The sequence below is a fragment of the Camelina sativa genome, chromosome 5 (assembly GCF_030686135.1).
Source record: "Camelina sativa cultivar CO46 ecotype springtype chromosome 5, ASM3068613v1".
NCBI lineage: Eukaryota > Viridiplantae > Streptophyta > Magnoliopsida > Brassicales > Brassicaceae > Camelina > Camelina sativa.
This window is the reverse complement of record NC_141884.1, coordinates 18,340,963-18,360,882: the sequence shown is the minus strand read 5'-3', so window position 1 is coordinate 18,360,882 and position 19,920 is coordinate 18,340,963. Positions and strand designations below refer to the sequence as shown.

The 19,920-nt window shown below is 34.0% G+C and overlaps 2 protein-coding genes across 2 annotated transcripts; one reads left to right on the top strand and one right to left on the bottom strand.

Moving 5' to 3' along the window:
• Nucleotides 1–165: 165 nt before the first annotated feature.
• On the bottom strand, nucleotides 166–3,050 carry LOC104775254 (UDP-D-apiose/UDP-D-xylose synthase 1-like). The gene is made up of 9 exons (XM_087450222.1): nucleotides 2,582–3,050; nucleotides 2,255–2,347; nucleotides 2,021–2,128; nucleotides 1,564–1,678; nucleotides 1,332–1,465; nucleotides 1,144–1,245; nucleotides 939–1,031; nucleotides 711–846; nucleotides 166–621 (listed from the first exon to the last, which is right to left on the bottom strand). Exons 1-9 carry the CDS (start codon nucleotides 2,855–2,857, stop codon nucleotides 509–511), a joined length of 1,170 nt encoding a protein of 389 aa, XP_087306348.1. The 5' UTR covers nucleotides 2,858–3,050; the 3' UTR covers nucleotides 166–508.
• Nucleotides 3,051–8,411: 5,361 nt separating this feature from the next.
• LOC147943940 (protein argonaute 5-like) lies at nucleotides 8,412–18,044 on the top strand. Its single transcript, XM_087450220.1, has 22 exons — nucleotides 8,412–9,074; nucleotides 12,049–12,194; nucleotides 12,356–12,883; nucleotides 13,305–13,510; nucleotides 13,621–13,770; nucleotides 13,855–13,985; nucleotides 14,133–14,242; nucleotides 14,333–14,436; nucleotides 14,570–14,705; nucleotides 14,802–14,918; nucleotides 15,029–15,136; nucleotides 15,219–15,290; nucleotides 15,645–15,767; nucleotides 15,851–15,989; nucleotides 16,072–16,193; nucleotides 16,283–16,420; nucleotides 16,502–16,644; nucleotides 16,732–16,794; nucleotides 16,915–17,114; nucleotides 17,195–17,268; nucleotides 17,368–17,462; nucleotides 17,548–18,044. The coding sequence occupies exons 3-22, from the start codon at nucleotides 12,380–12,382 to the stop codon at nucleotides 17,750–17,752; spliced, it is 2,940 nt and encodes a 979-aa protein (XP_087306346.1). The 5' UTR covers nucleotides 8,412–9,074; nucleotides 12,049–12,194; nucleotides 12,356–12,379; the 3' UTR covers nucleotides 17,753–18,044.
• Nucleotides 18,045–19,920: the final 1,876 nt, after the last annotated feature.

Here is a 19,920-nt window from a genome sequence, read left to right as displayed (position 1 = left end):
ATATATACTTAATATTTGTTTAAAAGATCGCTAAACACCAAAGCGTTTTTCTTTTCATAGCCGTGGATTTAAGGATCACCAAAAAGTAATTCTTCGAAAGCTAAGCTTCAATGATGTTCATACTTTTACACTTCAACTTTACTCAAGACTGATAAGTGGAAGTGCTTTTTATGTAGAACAGAAATTCATAAATATACTTATAAAAGCAAACACTTCTGTCTATATATCATTCACTACAAACAAACGATTAACCTTTTGCTTTCTGACAGCTGCAACATACATGGACATTGTGCAAACAAAGTAACAAACCACAAACCAAAAAGAGGAAAACTTATAAGGAAAAATATAGAACATATACTTGGAATGAACCACCGTGATTATACTGTTTTTCTTAACAAGAAGAAAGGTTTTCTCTGGGATGAAAAACAAAAAATAGAATCGAATAGAGTAAAATGCCAAAACGATGCGTGTTTAACGAGTATTGCTGACAATTGAGGTCTTGGAAATTTTACGAAGCCACAGGTTTGGATGTTGCCTTCTTTACAGCTTCAGCGTAGGTCCTGTGCTGATAGGTTAAGGTCGACTCCAGCAAGTCCCACAGAGATGTCTTCGGGTCCCATCCTGTTTTTCATAGTAAAAAATCTATCAGATTTAGCTATGATCTTTACTCTCTTAAGCATATTATCAATCATTTGAGATGTGGGGATTACCGAGTTGGCGGTTAATGATGGTCATGTCTGGGATTCTCTTGTCACTGTCGTCATAACCTTCCCCGTAAAACTCTTTGGAGCTAACATCAACCGTTGGGCTCTCTATGGCTACCTCTCCACTCACTTTAGCGTAAACCTGAAACATGATTCGTTTTAATATTTGAGAACCAGAGAAAGATAGAAAAATCCACCAACTCTTTCGGTTGTTTTGAAACCAATCTTCCTCACCTCAGTCATCATTTCAGCTAGCTGTCGAACTGTAACTTCGTTGTTTGGATTGCCAACATTGAAGATATGCCCATTTGCCCTCTCTGGGTTTTCCTGAACCGCATAAACAACATATCAGTGCAGGTTCTTTTAGTTGGAACTCCTTTAAAGTTTAACAGTTTGTAAACAAAAAACCACGAAGAATGATATAAGCAATAGAACGTACAATCATCAAAAGGACAGCTTCGATAGCATCTTTGATGTAGATGAATGTTCTCTGTGATTCTCCACCATCCACAAGCTTGAGAGGCTCACGGCGTAGAAGATTCTGAAAGATACATAGCAAAGCGTTAAACAAAAGTTTGCAAATATACAGAATGACATTGGATTAAAGACTCGCCTTAGCATACTTACATTACTAAAGCAGGCGAGGACACGTGGGACACCTTCGCTAGGACCATCAATGCCGGGGATGAAATCCATCCTAGGTCCAATCCAGTTAAAAGGTCTTACAATGGTGAACTCAAGTCCATTCTCAGCACCCTCAGCTGTCACAAGAAACAAATGAAGTCAAGCGTGAACCTTTTGGTTCTTACCACATCCACATTATATTCACTCACATGTCAGCTAAGAAAAAAATACTTACCATAAACGAGTCTCTCAATCAGTTGCTTTGCACACGCATATGACCACCTCTGCTTCTCGATTGAACCAAATATGCAAGGGGAAATATCTTCTTTAAGAACATAGAAAGAAGGATCCTGTAGAAAGCACAACAAACAACATTAGCAAACAATGAAGCCAACCTTAGGCAGTTGAAGTTCAAAAAACCATGTTTTCTACATGCTTAAGATCCCAGACGTTCCTAAAATGAAAAATATAAATTATTCTAAGCTTGTACAGGTGTGTGATAGTCTAGTTGTCTCAACTCTTAACCGAATTCATAAAAAATATATATATGAAACCCAATTTCCAATTCATGTGGCTAGGAAAAAGAAAGAAAACGTCAGCTTCAACATGTTCCTCAGTACATTCATTGGTTAAAATTGATAAAAAAAAAAGACAATAACATGTTGAAAGCGAAAGGTGCAAAAAGGCATTACGTCACGCAGGGGATGATCCTTAGGAAGAAAGCTTCCTATGGTTTTTCCATATACTTCACAGGTGGAAAAGTGAATGAGACGCTTGTTGTTCTCAGAGCAGTACTTCACCTACACAAAACCAACACATCAACCAATCAATTTCAACTAATAATAATGAGAGGCACATAACTGTTTCCATCAATTCTTTAGAACAACAGCTTAAGCAAGTAATGAACGAAGTAAGGAAACAAATACCACTGGGAGCGCATCAATGAAATTGCTGTAGATAGTATCAAGAGGACGCGTATTGTAATCAGCTGGAGTACAGATCGCAGCTAGATTAATAGTCTGCAGAACCAAACATACAAAGATCAGAATTACATCAGAGCATCACCAATCTCAACACTGAGAAAACAAAAAAAAACACAGATCAACATATCCAAATTCTGAATAACAGATCAGATCTGAGACAAGAATCACTATCAATCACGATCACACTAACCATCACACTTAACTAATAAACAACGAAGAACAGAGAGATAGATACGAACGAAGAAACATTTGATAAGCAATTTTATTTACCAGATCCGCCATCTTAATAAGTCCTTCAAGCCTGGAATCATGCTTAATATTGATACGATGAAACTGGATCCGACCACTCCATTCAACGGAATCAGGCTCAAGCAAGTGTTTGATCTTATCGTTGTAAACATCGAGCGCAAGCACCTTATGCGGTGTCTCCGTCATCAGCTTCTCACAGAGATGTGAACCGATGAAACCTCCGGCTCCGATCATGCATATCGTCATCGGTTTTATCGGTCTTCCATCTAGATCCACTCTATTAGCTCCGCTCGCCATGATTACTTTCTCTCTCGAGAAGATCAGATCAGAAAAATAAAAAATCAAATCCTTCGTTTACAGTAAAGCTTTCTCTCTCTCTCTCTCTCTCTCTCTCGAGGAGATAAAACAAAGCGTTCTAATGGTGACGGTGGGATATTTAACAGAGAAGAAGAAGATGCATCGCATGTGAACAACGGAGAGGCAAATTGGTTTCGGCGTAATTGAAAAATATTATTATCAACTCTCGGTATCGGCGCGTAGTATTTACGCGCGTTATCTGTATATCCACGTGATCTCGTTTTGATTTTTAGAGGATGTGAGCAAGCAAAAATATCCCTTTTATTATTTCTTCGACTAATAATGATTTTATATGATTATTAATTATTATTATGATTGTTAAATCTAGTAATTAAGTACTAGAATGTGTTTATTTCATTAATTAAAAGTTCTTTTCACAAGATAAATCGTCATATGGCATATAAGTCGGCAGAAAAGATCTTACCCCAAATCTAAAGTTTTTTTTAAGTGACTCAATAATAGAAAAATGTGGCAAAACTTGATCAGATTAATATTTGCATTTAAAACCATTATCCCGCAATTACAATTATGTTTGTTAACAATCGAAAAAATGAAAATAAAGACATTTGAAACCTATGTTGCATAAAAATTCATTTTAAATCTGTTTTTTATTTCCGAATCATTTCGGAAACGTAAACTCGTGAAAATACATAAACAAGTCATAAAAGTATGATTTCTATAAATCTATGTTTAGAAATATGGTAGAAACTCCGTTTCTCGTGTAAACACTACAGAAAAATTTTCAGTTTGGAAACTTAATAGAACTATGAAAATTCATAATACATATAAATATACAGTATTATTAGTGTTTTAATTAAATTATTCTATATTTATGTTTTGAATTTTTGTTGTTTCAAATATTTTTAAATATGGTTTTTATGTTTGGTGTTTTACTTTATATATATATGTATATTTGTATGTATATATACGTATATTATATATATATATATTTGTATGTATATATATATTTGTATGTATATATACATATATATATTTGTATGTAAACGTTTCCATTTCCTAATTCTAGAGAAAAATCGTTTTTTGTTTCCGAAATATTTCGCTTCCGCGTATATGTTTATGTTTTCATGTAACCTAGTTTAGAACAAAATATTAAAAGCTTCTAAAATGATCGGATAATGATCTTAGGTGGAAGTTGATGGTGATGGTAACCTCTATAGATGAGTTTCGATTCAGGAACTTGAAGCTCATCAAAATGATTTTGATTTTGTTTTGCTCCTTTTCTTATGCGTTTCCGAATCTAGAGAATGTCGGATTGCTTTTGTATGGCTTCTATTTAGGCGCTCTTTGACGCATCAGTAGTCTCGCCGCATCTGGAAGTGTATTAAAGTTCTGAATTGGGCCTTTATTTGTCAGGTTATGAAGTCTGATTTGAAGAGATCATCTCTCATTGTTATAGGAGGAGGCAGTTGTTGATTGATGTTTTGGCCGTGGGCAGCATTGATACAGCTCATTCGCATAAACTTCAGAAGAGAAGTTTGATTTGTTTGTTTATGACATAGTGTTTGCCTTAGTTATTATTGTCAGTATGCCTCTGTTCTTAGCTATTGGATTCGTTCTCTTTCGAATGCGGTTTGTAACTTTCCTTCTAGTTGTTAGTTGTTTCCGGAGATTTATACTTTGTCCGCTGGCTTAGACTCTCTTTTTTGGATTTTAGACTCTCTCTTTTGAGCTATAGACTCCGGGGATATCTTTATTTTCCGCCGGTTTATGTATTTCACAATGTAAACTTTCAAACAGTATCAATAACATCAAATAAAAAAAAAAAAAAAAAAAAAATTGATCAGAGAAGAATTATACAGCAGTACCCAAAAAAAAATAAATAAAGTAATTATTTTGGAATCAATACAAAGAGTCTTCTCGACATGAACGAAAACTTGACCAAGTAGCATTGGAGATTCCATTTTTTATGACAAATGTTAAAAATTGTTTGGAAAGATTTAGACGTGCAATGCTAAATCGACAAAGGTTTTTAAAGTGGATTAGTTACACTCCATCCTTATTAACTAGCCTTAATTGCATGTACGTACTATGAGATTTGATGCAATGCCATGTTTACGTGTTAGCCCCATTTTCTATGAATATCACATGAGATGTTTATTTAAGATTGATAAGAACTTTTTTTATTACCGTTTTTATTTATTTATAAGAGTATATATTATTTTAAAAACAAAAAGTTTATAGTTTGATACACCACTAAAGCTACAAATACACATACTTTAGTGTAACTTTATTTGGAATTTTGCATAAGATAACGTTTTCATATGCGATTTACTCAATTTACATACCCATGATAACGTTTTAGTTATAGGTCGTCTTTAATCATTATGAAAATTTTATTTATCGTATTGGAAAATTTAACCGAAAAGAGCATTTGGGCAGCCTTGGGTTCATGTGATTGCCCCATAGCTAGTGAGCTGTTCGACCGGTCGATCATTGATCCCACATGGTCAGGTAAAGAAAATTAATCTTATTATAAACATGCTAGTTAGTGTTTTTTTTTTTTTTTTTTGTCTTTTCTAAAAAGGATTGAGACAAAAAAGAAAGAGAAACAAATGATGAACAATAATAATCAGGTACAATTCCAAGAAGCAACAACCTCGAAACTCTCATCACAAAACCCCAACCACACTTTTCTTTGAAATTTGGATGTTGTACAAATCCAAATTCATGAATTCACTTACTTATTGTTCATAACTTTATGTTTTTATAGATGATATAGTACTTCCTACTGGCTATACAATAAATTTCCATGCGATGTTTCCTATCACAAAATTGTGTATAAATGCAAACATCAATATCGATATAATCATCTTTTTCTTTTCTGTCTGAGCTTTTTTTGACTGATCAAATACACCAATGCTAGCTTCTTCGTTTCACTGTAACACGGTCCAAACTTGATTCAAACTCGTGCCTCAAGTTATATACTCCCTCCGTTTCAAAATATAGAATGTTTTAGTGGAAACATGCATATTAAGACATAGTTACTTTTATAAAGTTTAACCAATCATAAACAAGTCTGCATAATAAAAAATATAAATTTAATCTAAAAGTTGCATAGAAAATTGAAAACATCCTGTATTATGAAACAAAAATATTTCTCTAAACATCCTATATTATGAAACGGAGGGAGTATATAAAACGATAAGAAAGACTAAATATATGTTTATCTAAAAACATATAAATACACGCCTAGATCTAGATGTTTCTTATAGAATAAGAAAAGAGAGAAAACCTTGTATATGCAAAGATTTTTTTTCATTCTTTTACGTAGAAGCTCTCATTCTATTTCTCTCACTGCTCAAAGCTTGAGATGTCGTCGTTTTATAAAAATAAAATATCGTGAAACAGCTAGATATATACTTATATCCAAAACATGATTGGAGTCATTCATTTGTAAAATATGAATTCGAATGGTCGTCACAAATGTATATATATACTATATAGCCTTATAGAGTATAACATTGTCTAATGGGAATTTTGTTTAATGTAACACATTTCCCACAAAACTTTCCAAATGTACCACAATCAAGATTCTTTTTCTGATCTACCATAAATATGAGATAGAATGACGTTTTTGCCCTCTTGCTAATATGACAAATCTCGTAGACAAATTGAGGAGTACAAACTTGTCCATTAGCTTAAATTATTTGTCTAGAATATAAATAAATAAATGACTAGTTGTCTCTCCTTTGTGCGAGTTTAAAACTGGTCCACCGAGTTAATAAAAATGTTGTTTACTAGAAATTTTGTGAATCATCTAGTGCATGACAAATTTAATAGAGGACAAGTGTAAAACTTGTCTATCGAGTAAATAATGTATTGTCTTTGTAAAATAACTTGTCCATGATAAAATTAACAGTGGACAACCTGGTGCGTATAATTGGTCCATCGGTCTTGCAAGGAGAAGCGGAAAACTATGCCAACGACGAATGGTCAGATCCGGTAGTGAAAGTAAGACCAGCGACAGAACTAAAGGCAAGGGCCAAGAGATATATATGGGGAGGCGATCTGGCGGTTCCGGTTGGTCCGGCGAAAGAGCTCCGGCAATAGCGGTGGTAAGAAGAGATATATATATGGGGAGGCGATCTTCATTTCATGTGTTATATACGGTCCAAACTCGGTCCCTTCCACAAGTTTCACTTTAATTGTACGAAAGACTACAAATACAAGTTTCTTTTTAAAAAGAACATCTACCAATTACGATATCTTAATTTCTTCAAGATTACCATTTCGTATGGTACAAAACAATGAAAATATAAGAATGCAATTTACGTTTGATTTCTAAACTAGTTTCCTTCTGGTTAATACGAAATACTAATACATTTTTTTGAACAAATCTTATTTCCTATCTTTCCACATTTTCTTGATTAGTCTTGATATCCTCGATCCACCAAAACCACTTAATGACTTACAAATATATACAAAACTCAATCCTAACCATCCATCAAAGATTGATTACTCTTTTCCGGTTTTAAAAATCTTCGCCTAGCACCGATTACAACCCTGCAAAATCGCTAAACCCATCCTCTTTGCTTTGATTAATGACTAATCCCGCCTAATATAAATTATTCGATAATGCTTATTTAATCCGTTATGTTTAATTTGATTATAACTCGCCTAGTCCAATTACTCCCAACTTAATTTTTTGTATACCAATTATTTTTTGAGCCAAATATAAATCAAATATTTTTTTTGTTATTTAGACATCTAAACTAAGAGTTTGTGATGTTTTACAATAACTAATGTACAAACTTTTAATAAAAATCATAAAGTTTTATTTTAAAATTACAATTTTATATGTTTACCGTAATTTTAAAGACAATATTATAGTTTTATATTTTATTTGATATTTCTTTATAACATAAATAAAATTATAAATATATTTAATACTATATATATTTATATTTTATTATTCATTTAATAAAATAACTCTAAAACTAGTCTCCGATTAATCACCGTTTAATATCCAATTTTCTCGCTAGGCGCTAGACCCACCCCAACCGCCTGACTAGCGCCTAACGATTTTTAAAACATGGCTCTTTACCAAAGATATTCTTGTTAAAAATGCCACTTTTAAAAAAAAAATCTTTTAGATATATTACTTTTTGAATAGTTTGTGGATTTTGCCACTTTTGAGAAAAAAATTAAGTATTCTCCATTATTTTCTTGATACAATATGTATTTCGTACTAAATACTAAATCATAAGAACAAATAGAACCGACTAAACTCAAACATAACGAATAAACACACATATTAAATCGTATTAATGTAACTTGCAAAATATTCAAAATTAGTAAAATCAATAAAAACTATGCAAAAAATGGTTTTCTCCTAATTGATTCCTTTACAAAATGATATGTTAGTAACTTATAAGTGTTCCTATGTGTGCCACGTCTCAATTCATCTGTGTGCCACGTCTCAATTCATCTCTGCGCAGACTAATTTAGATACTCAGAGACACCTTAACGTGTCAATAATGCATTGGTTTCGTTTTGTTTTGTTTTTTTTCCCTTTTCTTCATTTGACCCTCTCTCTCTCGATACAATCAAGGAACACACTCTGCTTCATGAATCGATTTATTCTCTGCCCAGACTTATTTAGATACTCAAAGACACCTTAACGTGTCAATAATGCATTGGTTTCGTTTTGTTTTGTTTTTTCCCCTTTTCTTCATTTGACCCTCTCTCTCTCTCTCTCGATACAATCAAGGAACACACTCTGCTTCATGAATCGATATATTATCTTCCCAGACTAATTTAGATACTCAGAGACACCTTAACGTGTCAATAATGCATTGGTTTTGTTTTGTTTTGTTTTTTCCCCTTTTCTTCATTTGACCCTCTCTCTCGATACAATCAAGGAACACACTCTGCTTTATAAATTGATTTATTCTCTGCCCAGACTAATTTAGATACTCAGAGACACCTTAACGTATCAATAATGCATTTGTTTCATTTTATTTTGTTTTTTCCCCTTTTCTTCATTTGACCCTCTCTCTCTCTCTCTATACAATCAAGGAACACACTCTACTTCATGAATCGATTTATTAAAATCATTCCTAGATTTCGTATAATCAAAATCAACGTACAAACCAATCAACGTTCTGATCGGAAATTGCAGCCGAGGGCACTGTAGGTAAGCAAAGAAAACATCTCCTCTTCGTCATATTCATTGGTAGTTTTCTTATTAGAAAAAATCCCTTTGTTAATTGGATCGGGGGTTCCAATTTGATGTCGAATTTGATTATGTGAATAAAATCTATGAATACTTTTCTTTTAGTTTGAAGTCAGATGTGAAGGTCATTCTTATTGGTATCTTAGTCGAAGGTTTATGATTCTGAGACTTATATTTGCAATTCAGTTTTTGGTTTACTGCGTCGTCTAGTTTAGATTGTGGTTTCTGGGTTTTCATTTCATTAGGTTGTCTTAGATATTTATGCTTTGTCATTGGTCAAAGTATGCATTTAGTTTTGAGAAATTAAGTTACTTATAATGCTTTTATATGTTTTTATCATTCTATGTATTTGTTTCTTCTTATAATATCGAGTTTTTAGTTTGATTTTTTAGTATTGTAATATATGTTTTAAAGTTTTTATAATGTAATATATATTTTTAAAAAATATAATGTATTATACTATAACTACAGTTTCTAGTTTTATTTTCCTAATATTACATAGATTCTATATCCAACATTTATAACATTATAAAATATACTTAAAATGCATTTTTAATATATATTAGATAAGACACTCATATTTAAGGATGACTAATGGGAGTAATAAAAATAAAAACAAGTTAGTGAGAATCTAAAACTATATTAGTATTATTCTAATATATATACATTTTTGGAGACATTTATGAAATAAATCCTGGAGTTGGAACTTATTTACAATCATACCATTAACATTAATCTTTTAATTATTTTTTACTTTAAATAATATCAAATTTGGAATCTAACTTAAGAAGATTTTTTCCTATTCAAATTTCCAAAAGTATTGGACCAACACCCATTAGCATTAAATATTTTATATTTAATTAATCTATTCTCTAAAAAACTGTTGATAATAACTTATTTTCTTGAAAGCCAAGTGATTAAACTGTTGATAATAACTTTAATTTTTTAAAAAATTTGGGGCCCGAACTGACACAAATTGTTAAAAAAAAATTTACATCTTCACCGAAGTGTTTTTTAGTAGCTAATATATTAATATATAGATTTTTAATCCATTCTAATAAGAAACAATTGATATAAATCAAACTTTACAAAAAAACTCTCCACCATTTTAATCGACTTGCACAACTATAAATATAAAAGTGTTAAATGATATAGAGATAAAACAATCAAAATTACAAAGTCAAATTGTAGTATACTCATATAATTATAAAAATAGAATATATTATGTAATATTATTATCTCTACATTGTAAATAAAAAAGAAAAATCACAAAAAAATATTTGTTGACTAAATTAAATTTAATGAATAATAAAGATATCCTAACTTGTATATAATAAACCACTACATGTAGACAATATAAATTATACACTACATAATGTAATTGATGTAAAACTATAGTAGATTAAAAAATACAAAATATATTATATACATATATAGTTAATATAATAAAGAAATTTTATTTTACATTTCTAAATAAAAAATATAGTCTTACGGTGTACCGCGAGTAAATATCTAGTATATTTAAAGTTTAAAACATTCATTTGAGTATTACTGATGAAAATGCTCTAAACAAAGCTTTGACTGGCCATAAGTCTTACTTACTATTAACATCAATCGCAATAATCTTTGAATTTAGTTTCATTACCATTTTAAACACGTTGATACAAGGAACATTAGGTACTCGTTAGTCAAACTCCACTAACCAAAAAAATCCATTTATAACATAAGAATTTAGAATGGTTACAAATATAAATAAGGATTAGCATGTTTTATATACAAAATTACTTATAATTCCCACAAAATTGAATACTCCCTATGTATCACAATAGATGATGTTTTAGGATTTTTTTAATGTTTAACTATAAATGCATTCTTTATTTATAATAACACATTTTATAATTAGTAACTAATAGTAATCCATTAAACTTTTAAATTCTTATTATTAATTCTTGAAATTCATAATTTTTTAATATTAATTGATTAAAGTATACAGAAAATCAATTTTTAAGAAAAAATCATAAAAATCATCATTTGTGATACAAAGAGAGTATTAAATAGTTACAAACATTTAAAGATTGTTGTTCGCTAGAAAAGGAAACAGTTTATTTTTAAATCGGTCCTTTGCCTAAATATAAAGCAGTCTCACAATGCAAATACATTAAACTAAAATCCATAAAGATAATACAGTAATAATTATTATTTTGAAAAAATAATAATAATTAAAAATTCAGACTCTCTAATAAAGAAAAAGGCTAATTCGTACGACATGGGTTGTATAAATTAATGAAGAAGGTAAGAACAAACAAAAACATTAATCCCAAACTTTTAGCATTTTTTTTTAACATCAGTAAAAAACAAGACCTCGTAACCAATGAACCTGCCTGCCGTAAGAAACTGACATGATGGTCATGGTGGTGTGTTGTTAAAGAGGGATATTATGAATGTGTCAGATATATATACATCAAATCATCAATCATAATTAGCTGAGATGATACTTATCTCTTTATTCACTAATACTCCTTCTGTCTTTCAAATATTGATGTTTGAGGGATATTATGAATGTGTCAGATATATATACATCAAATCATTAATCATAATCAGCTGAGATGATACTTATCTTTATTCACTGATACAAATCTTCTTTGGACTTGTAAAAACCACAAATCGTTAAATGTTTCTTTCGTTTTTATTTTCTTCTATGTTAAAAAAAAATCACGAATTACATAAGTTCTTCAAGTAAAGTACAAAATAGAAAAAAGCTGGAATAGTAAATAACATAGTCCCAATAGTGGTAAAATCTGTTATTTCGTCCCTACTCTGGTTCTTCTGCATAAAGCATATACAGACTTCCAATTCATGAAAAAAGAACACAGCCTTTCTTTATTTATTTATTTTTTTTTATAATAAAAAGTTAAAAATACGATGACCCCAACAGTAAAGCACAGAGGAAATTACGAGGAACGTGGTCACGAAGCTACAAGGGCAAATCAGTCAATTACATATTTCTGAACGGTTAAAAAGAAAGAGAAGGCAAAGCGGCAAGGGTAAAATCGTCAGAAACGAGGAGGAAAAACAATAAGGGTAAAATAGTAATCTGGCTTTATATTTGTTCCTTTAACTTGCAGTTTCTCTTTAAAAACGGAGACGTCGTCGTCCCACTCTCTTCTCTACACAGTAAACCATTTAACTTCTCATTTTCTCTCTCTCCGTTTTTGAAAAGATTTTGTTTCTACTTCTGGAAGGTTTCTTCTGCTTTCACAATCACAATGTCGAATCGCGGCAGTCACGGCGGCGCTGGTCGTGGCGGCAGAGGTGGACGGAGGTCTGACCAGTCTTCTTCTGGTCACGGTGGCCGTGGTGGTGCTCCTGTTTCTCGCGAGAGAGGTCGTGGTAACGTCGGACCCGGAGATCTGACGGCGACGCAAGTTCCTGTTTCTGCCGGGAGAGGTCGCGGTGTCGTCTTGACCGGAGATCCGACTGCGAGTCAAGTTGCGTCTTCTTCTAAGGCGACGGTGTCTGTTGCTTCTTCTTCGTCTAAAGAGGGAAGCAAGGTTTCTTCTACTACGGAGTCTTCTAACGCTGCTGCGGCGTTGTCGAAGCTTGAGATTACTCCGGCGGAGACGAAACCCGAGGATACGCTTCCACCGGAGTCGTCGAAGGCGGTGACGCATCAGTTACGGCCAGGGCGTGGTACTGTGGGGAGGAAAATCACTGTTCGTGCGAATCATTTCCTTGTTCAAGTTGCCGATCGTGATCTCTACCATTACGATGTAAGTCTCTCTCGTGTGGTGGTTTCAAATATTTTCGTCTCTTTCATGGGTGATTTTTGTTTTTTTGTTTTTGTAAACCTTGTACGTCTTACGACTTTGATTTTGTCTTTGTGTTTTTGTTCACTAGAATCCGCGTTTAAGACTTGATTTTGTCGTTTGTGTTCATCGTTAGGGTTTTTTTTTTTTTTCATTTGACGAATCTACTGTTGTTTGTTCTATTATACTGTTGATCTGATGTATTTTCGTATGTTTTTTAAAAAGTTCGTAGAGATTTTTTGAGATGATGAATCTGTTTTTTTCAGGGTCTGTGTTTATTGACTTGTTTTTTTTTTTTTTTTTTTTTTTTTGTCATATAGCGTTGTTGTTGTTTTCATGAATGGAGTTGTACGGCTAAAAGTTTTGTTTTTTTTTTGGGTTACAGGTTTCGATCAGTCCTGAGGTTATATCAAAGGCAGTGAACAGGAACGTTATGAAAGTTTTGGCTAAAACATATAAAGATTCTCACTTGGCAGGGAAGACTCCTGCGTATGATGGAAGGAAAAGCATCTATACTGCTGGTGCTTTACCTTTTGAATCGAAAGTGTTTGTTGTGAATCTGACGGAAAAAAGAGCTGATGGTTCTTTTGGGTAATGCCTTTTTTTAACTCTTCGTAGATGGGTTTGTTTTGTTTTGTTCAGAAATGCCCTTTATTTACATTTTTTTTTGTTTGTTTGGCATTGTGATTTCTTTCTGGCAGGAAGGACAGACAGTTTAAAGTTGCTATAAAGCTGGCGTCAAGACCTGATCTTTATCAGTTGCAACAGTTTCTGCGTCACAAGCAAAGAGATGCTCCCTATGATGTTATCCAAGTTCTTGATGTTGCTCTCAGGGATACGCCCTCTCAATAGTAGGAAATCTGGAATTTGCTTAAACTTCCTTATTAACAAAAGCTATGCATAGACTTAAGATTCCCTGTATTACTTCTTTGCAGTTATGTCTCTGTTGGGAGGTCTTTTTTTAGCACTGGTTTTGGTCAGGGTGATTTTGGAGATGGTATTGAGTACTACAGAGGTTATTTCCAAAGTCTAAGGCTAACTCAGATGGGCTTGTCGCTTAATATTGGTAAGAACATGTTAAATGTTTTCCTGGGTTGATGCTGTTGATTAAATCTCTTCTTTTTGGTTGAGGTTTCAATAATTCTACTTGTTTTTTATTTTGAGTGGAGATTATTTTGATGCATTTATAGCTATGTTTTTTCTTATGATGCAGACGTTTCAGCAAGATCATTCTATGAACCGATTCTTGTCACAGACTTTATTAGCAAGTTTCTGAATATAAGGGACTTAAGCAGACCACTTAGGGACTCAGATCGGCTTAAGGTACATCTCTGACTTTACTCCACATTTAAATTGTTAATATTATGCAAGAGGATGCCTTTTATACTTTGAAAATCATATGTTGGTATCTAGGTGAAGAAAGTTTTGAGGACACTAAAAGTCACGTTGGTACATTGGAATAACGAAAAAAGTGCCAAGATCAGTGGGATTTCCAGCTGTCCCATCAGTCAGCTAAGGTGAAGATGCTTACTTCATTGAGCCTTAACCAAGTGCAGAATCATTGAACTTTGTTCGTTGTTTTTTCTTGAAAGAGGTGTTTGATCTTTGGTTATAAAGTAGCGGATGTTTCTTTTGTTCTTATAATTTCAGGTTCACGTTAGAGGACAAATCAGAGAAGACGGTTATACAATATTTTGCTGAAAAATATAATTATAGGGTGAGATACACGTCTCTACCTGCTATCCAAACTGGGAGTGACGCAAGACCTGTTTACATACCCATGGAAGTATGATTTTAGTTTAATCATCTACTCTTTTATCTCCATCATTTTCTTGGATGCATTATGTATCATTAAATATCTGGTTGTTTCTGGTTCTTGCAGTTATGTAAAATTGCTAAAGACCAAAGATACACCAAAAGGCTCAATGAGAGGCAAGTGACGGCGTTGCTAAGAGCTACCTGCCAACGACCTGCACAGAGAGAGAGTTCAATCAAAGATGTAAGTTTTATCCCCTTTGCATCACTTTTACAATAATTCTTCCGTCGGAAAAGGAGTCTTCAATCTTGCACGTCTGTTTAACATCACGTTTTTTTTTTTTCTATTATTAGTTGGTTGTGGAAAATAATTATAACGCTGATGATGTGAGCAAGGAGTTTGGGATGTCAGTGACTTCCCAACTGGCCTCGATTGAAGCTCGTGTACTTCCTCCGCCATTGGTGATTTTCTCGACTACACTTTTGTTATTACTTTGCGTTTTCTTTTCAATGTTGCTCATCACGATGTTGTTTCTGTTTACAGTTGAAGTACCATGAGAGTGGTAGAGAGAAAATGGTAAATCCATCGCTAGGACAGTGGAACATGATTAACAAGGTAATACTGTAATTGACTATCATAGGCTTTTTGCTTTCTGTAGGCACTTGAAGCTAGATATGATATATACTTCTATTTTTCTCTTTTGATAAATCTTATATTTCTCAGCTTTGGGATTTGGATGTGGGAAGAAAAAGTTCTTTTTGTGTTCTGTAGGAACTTGAAACTAGTTACGAAATGTACTTCTATTTTACTCGTTTTGATAGATCTTTTATTTCTCTGCCTTGGATTATGATGTGGAAGAAAAAGTTGGTGATGAAGATCGTACTTAATGCCTTTATTGTTGTTTAACGTGTGTTTTAATTTTTTTTGGATCTCTTACCTCCCTTTGGCTGTGATATATGTGTGCTACAGAAAATGGTTAATGGAGCAACAGTTAAGTCTTGGACTTGCGTAACTTTTGCTACACGGATTGACCAACATTTACCGGTAGAGTTCTGCAAACAGCTGACTGAGATGTGCGTCAGCAAAGGAATGGTCTGACTTATCTCATGCTGTTGGGTTCTTGTCACAATGTCACGCCCGAAAAGTTACTAACTGTTTTATATTATGTATACCAGCAATTTAATACACAGCCTATTATTCCGCTCATCTCTTATCCACCTCAAAGTATTGAGGAAGCTCTCCATGATATCTACAAAAGGGCACCTGGTCTCCAACTATTGATTGTCATATTACCTGATGTGAGTGGATCGTATGGTAAGTCTGTAAAAATGATTGGTTATATTTGGTGTAAATTTATTTCGACAATCTGTTCCTGAAGTTCTTTTTCTGTCTGCAGGAAAAATCAAAAGGATCTGTGAAACAGAATTGGGGATCGTCTCTCAGTGTTGTCAACCAAGACAAGTTGTTAAACTCAATAAGCAGTACATGGAAAATGTCGCATTGAAGATCAATGTCAAGGTCTAGTCATCTATGCATCTTATTGTTTCATGTTTTAATCATTCAATTGTACTTATATGATGGTGTAAAACGGTTATTTTGTATTACAGACTGGGGGAAGGAACACTGTTCTTAATGATGCTATCAGAAGAAACATACCTCTTATTACTGATCGCCCAACCATAATCATGGGTGCTGATGTTACTCACCCGCAACCTGGAGAAGACTCGAGTCCATCTATTGCCGCTGTATGTATATCTTGATTAATACTACTTGTATCTCATTTCATTACTGATTCATCAAAAATGGTAATTCTCTTTAAACTACAGGTTGTGGCCTCTATGGACTGGCCTGAAATAACAAAATACCGAGGATTGGTTTCTGCTCAGGCTCATAGGGAAGAAATCATTCAGTACCTGTATAAGCTGGTACAGGATCCCGAGCGAGGGTTAGTCCACTCTGGTTTAATAAGGTAAGAACAAAATATCTACAACTTTTTATTCTATTTTCTATTTTTTTTGACAAGATCAATGAAAGGGGACAGTACTTGTGATTTCAGGGAACACTTCATAGCATTCAGGAAAGCTACGGGACAGATACCTCATAGGATCATATTCTACCGGTAAGTGATTTTCCTTGAAATGTAATAATCTGCTCATGACCATGTTTGGCTTTACTTAAATGTAATAATCTGTCTTTGAGCAACTGACCATGTTTTTTTAATGGGTTTCTCTTTATGCAGTGATGGAGTAAGCGAAGGGCAGTTTAACCAGGTTCTGCTCCATGAGATGAATGCTATACGCAAGGCTTGTAACTCTCTCCAGGAGCATTATGCTCCTCGTGTCACTTTTGTGATAGTCCAGAAACGACACCACACTCGATTGTTCCCTGCTCAACACGGGAATCGTGATATGACTGATAGGAGTGGCAATATTCTCCCAGGTTTCCACAATCTCCTCTTCATTTTTAATTCCTAATTCTTCTGATGATTAAATCTTAAATATATTTTCATTTCTTCTTAGGTACTGTGGTTGACACTCAAATCTGTCATCCAAATGAGTTCGACTTCTATTTGAATAGCCACGCTGGTATACAGGTATTGATTGCTTCCAAGAATCTAGACCCAAATTAATGAGATCATGGTCTCTGCATAGTTTATATTATTAAGTTTCTTCGAATGTTTGAATGGTAATAGGGAACAAGCAGGCCTGCGCATTACCATGTGCTTCTCGACGAGAACGGTTTCTCAGCTGATGCCTTGCAAACGCTAACCAACAACCTGTGCTACACGTAAGGAACAACATTGTACATTTTCTTTTTTGACAACTTTGACTGTCTGAACTTCTCTCGCTAAACAAAGTATAAAACTATGCAGGTATGCAAGGTGCACGAAAGCAGTGTCAATTGTGCCACCAGCTTACTACGCACACTTGGCTGCTTTCCGAGCTCGTTATTACATGGAGAGTGAGTTCTCAGATGGAGGCTCGAGCAGGTCGAGGAACACAACAAGTGGAGGACCAGTCGCTTCGCAGCTCCCAGCAGTAAAAGACAAGGTCAAGGAAGTGATGTTTTATTGCTGATGAAGTGATGATGATACTTCTCTCTTTGACCAGTTTTAAATGCCGTTAATAATTTCGAAAAAACTCTATTCGGCTCTCGGGTTTTATCTCCTTTTGGGTTTGGCTTGGAATACTTTAAAGGACTCAGCAGACTTTTTCTCTTAGGATTATATTTATGGGTTTTGCTGTTGACGATGGTCTGATGACTAGTTTGTCGTTTGTGAAAAACAAAGCGTTAATCATGGGTTTTTGGATAATGTCCTGGCTCATAAGTTTTCACATGAATGGTATTTTGCCTTTAGGTTTTTTGCCATTGTCTTTGAAAATTTAACTTATATGCCACTGTTTTTTACTCTTCTTTCTTTACTTTTATAGTTGACTTCACATAATTTTGATGAAACTGAAATTTCAAGTCATGATTTTTACCTACGTAGTAAGGAAGCTTTTTTATTATTTGGGAGTTGGGACTCAATGTAAAAGGCTAACCGACTCTCATCCGTAGGTAGAAAAGGCTCCTTTTCAAACAATATGCTCTCATCAGCAGCGCAGCCACAAATCAAACCCTAACTTCTCCACGTAAAAGAAAAAGTATATACACAAATTCTCGGCGAGAGGAGATATCAGAATCGAGTAAGCCATGCTGCGTCTTCTGGGACATGTTGGTTTTCCCATTTCCTAGTGGTCTCAGTCCTGATGAGATTTATAGGAATATGAACTATTTTCTTGAGAGGATGGGTTATTGCGGTGCCTTGTCAATCAAGGCTTATGTTGATGAGGGGAAAAAAGTTCTTCTCGGATCCATCATCGATCGGAGACTATAGGGAATCAGGAATCACCATCCAAGAGGCTCAATCTGAATCTACGAGAGTTCATAGTTTGTTAGTTGACATTGGAAAACCCTGCAAGGCTGCAAGTTATTGTGAACCATTAAATTTGATGGTAATCTCCAAAACACATCAAAAGATAAAACGGACTTCTTCAGCGTCCTTGAAGCTTTGAAATATAGATATTACAATGTTCCTCTTAGCACTACCACATGATGTTACTGGACATTGTTTTCTGCGCAATGAACAATGAACCAAATTTTATGATGATGTTAATCTTAGACGAAGCACCAACAGAGACCAAGTGCAACAGTGTTATTGAAGCTTTGGAACTGAGAGGTTTCAGTTTAATCATATCTTAGCACAGACTAACGGGATCTTACCAATAAAGCAACTAACCAAACACGACTTTAAATCGTATTGTAAAACCATAAGCATGCATGAAGCAAAGCCTGTCGTCTTAATTTCTCGAAAAATACCAGGCGCCCCTAACTTAGTCACCTTGTTGGACGCGGAGGATTGGGAATCCTGAGTTGTTATATTCGTGTATGATATCAGCTCTTGAGAGCGAGGAAGGGGGTTTCACGTATTGAGGCAATCGCTGTTTATTTTGGTAAGATAGATTTGAACCAGAAGATACAATGGTCAATGGGTATCATAAAGCTGGATTCACTGTCAGACGCGTAGGTTCATCAAGGGAATAGCTGAAAGTTCCTTTGATGTTATCGGACATTGTTATCTAGTCACTTTATGGAAGATCAACTTTTATTATCATCTCAAAACCCTTGAATGGCAAGCTTTCAAACGACTTGGGCAGAGTTGTTGAGAATTTGAAAGAAGAAGGTATCGATGTTTTATTTGCATTGCCTATGTGTTATGGATCACACTTGGAAGCTCAGTATGGTCTGTTAAAACTTAAAAGTTTATCAGCTGACAACCACAAAAGTTGCCTTTGCTACTAATCGCCAACATTGTTGTACAAAAATGTTCTACCAGTCTCTCTCTCTCTCTCTTTTTGTGATCCTGTTTATGTAAACCAACCTTGCATCAACTTTTCATCTTTGTTGTTGTTAAAACTCGGGTTCAAATGATTTGTTCTGTTCCCATCATCATTCATACTTCAGTCTCTTCAATCAGGCGTGATTTCATTAATCATTAGAGAGTGTCACAACATTTTCCTTCTTTGGTACGTAAAAAACTTTGTTAACTCCAAAATGCATATATTAAAGCCTCTATTTGCTTTCATTCAATCACATGAGCAGCAGCTATAATTTCTAAATAGCAAAAACTGCCGGATTGTTATACAAGCATGGCATCTCTCTTGTGTTGTTTAAATAAATTAAAAAGGCTGTTGCTCTTATGATT